We start from the raw sequence: 1,240 nt of genomic DNA, 5'->3' as shown, positions 1-1,240 counted from the left end.
GGGCATGCCATTGGTGCTTGGAATCGTGCCTGGCACACAGAGGGTCCTTTCAAAGCACTTAGAACAGCAGCACCCAGCCCACAGCTGGTGCTCACTAACCACTCAGAGCTGCACCTATCACACATCTGGCCTTTGATAAGAACACAGAACACAGGCATAAAACTGTGCTTAGTTAAGTCCACAGAGGAAAAAACCACACTGCTGAGCGGGGAGCAGACTGGCACTTTATATATACACACACACAGCAGAAGGTACAGGGCCTCAATAAGAAAATACACTCTGTGTTCAGGTGAACCCCCATCACCACCCACGCAGAACACTCCAGGCTGAGAAGAGGGAAGGGCACGACCATAAATAAAGACTAGAAGGGAGGGTCACTGCTGGAAGGGCAAACACAGGCGGGGCGCGCACTGCTAGGAGGAGACACGACCTGTTCTTTCCCGGGAGAGAGCGATGCAGCGGCACAGGAGAACAGTAGCCACGACTAAGTCTGCAATGCCTGGCGGGGGCACCTAACACGAATAAGAGAAGAGGGGCGGACACGAGAAGCGAGATTGCAGAGAGGGCTTTTTTTTTTTTTCTGTGGCAGGACCCAGGGCTCTCAATTAACATCCATGAACTCAGAGCTGGGTGGGGAGCTGCAGGCAGGGGAGGCTGGGGCGCCAGATGAGCAGGCCGGGGACAGCAGGCGTCGCGCCACGTCCTGGCGTTGGTAGAAGAGGACATAGGCTGCCTTGGACTGTGGGGAGAGGACAGGAGTCAGTGTGGATTGTGGGGGTGGGGAGGTGGAGTCAGAAGGGAAGAACGGGAGGAGGGAGGATGGAAGTCACACCTCGATCTGATTCTCATTCACAGGGGAGACGCTGTTGTCATCAAAGTAGTGCCACTGGCCGCTGTCCTTGTTGCAGGCAAATGTTGTGTCTGAAAGGGAGGGACAGTTATCCTCGCCTACCCTTCCTGCCTCTCAGAAGTGTCCAGATTCACTCTGTCACTCCTCCCACCACAATAACCTCACCACTAGCTCACATCCCTAGTCACTCACTGGGAAGGTCCTGATCACCCCCCTGCCCAGAACGCCCAGAGCAGGCCCCACCCACAGCCTGGCACATACAGTGTCCATCACGCATGCCCCCATAATGGTTGGAAACCGCGATGAGGTCATATTTGTACAGCTCCGGATTCGACTCATTCTGTGGCTGGATGACAAACTCAGAGAAGTCCAGGTCCCTGTGGGTGGGGA

The 1,240-nt window shown here is 55.3% G+C and overlaps 1 protein-coding gene across 1 annotated transcript; it reads right to left on the bottom strand.

The window, feature by feature from the left end:
• Positions 1–204: 204 nt before the first annotated feature.
• On the bottom strand, positions 205–1,225 carry LOC116465571 (ubiquitin carboxyl-terminal hydrolase 11-like). The gene is made up of 3 exons (XM_032148589.2): positions 1,112–1,225; positions 833–921; positions 205–739 (listed from the first exon to the last, which is right to left on the bottom strand). The coding sequence occupies exons 1-3, from the start codon at positions 1,125–1,127 to the stop codon at positions 602–604; spliced, it is 243 nt and encodes an 80-aa protein (XP_032004480.1). The 5' UTR covers positions 1,128–1,225; the 3' UTR covers positions 205–601.
• Between the last annotated feature and the right edge of the window lie 15 nt (positions 1,226–1,240).

This window comes from Hylobates moloch, unplaced genomic scaffold (assembly GCF_009828535.3).
Source record: "Hylobates moloch isolate HMO894 unplaced genomic scaffold, HMol_V3 SCAFFOLD_6404, whole genome shotgun sequence".
NCBI lineage: Eukaryota > Metazoa > Chordata > Mammalia > Primates > Hylobatidae > Hylobates > Hylobates moloch.
Note: the sequence above shows the minus strand (reverse complement) of the source record. Positions and strands in the feature narration are given on the sequence as shown.

What these genes read in the sequence shown, in the direction of transcription:
- LOC116465571 (XM_032148589.2), bottom strand. An exon ending in TGAATGAGAATCAGATCGAG is followed by an intron (nt 740 to 832) that starts GTGTGACTTCCA and finishes CTCTCCCCACAG; the next exon opens with TCCAAGGCAGCCTATGTCCT.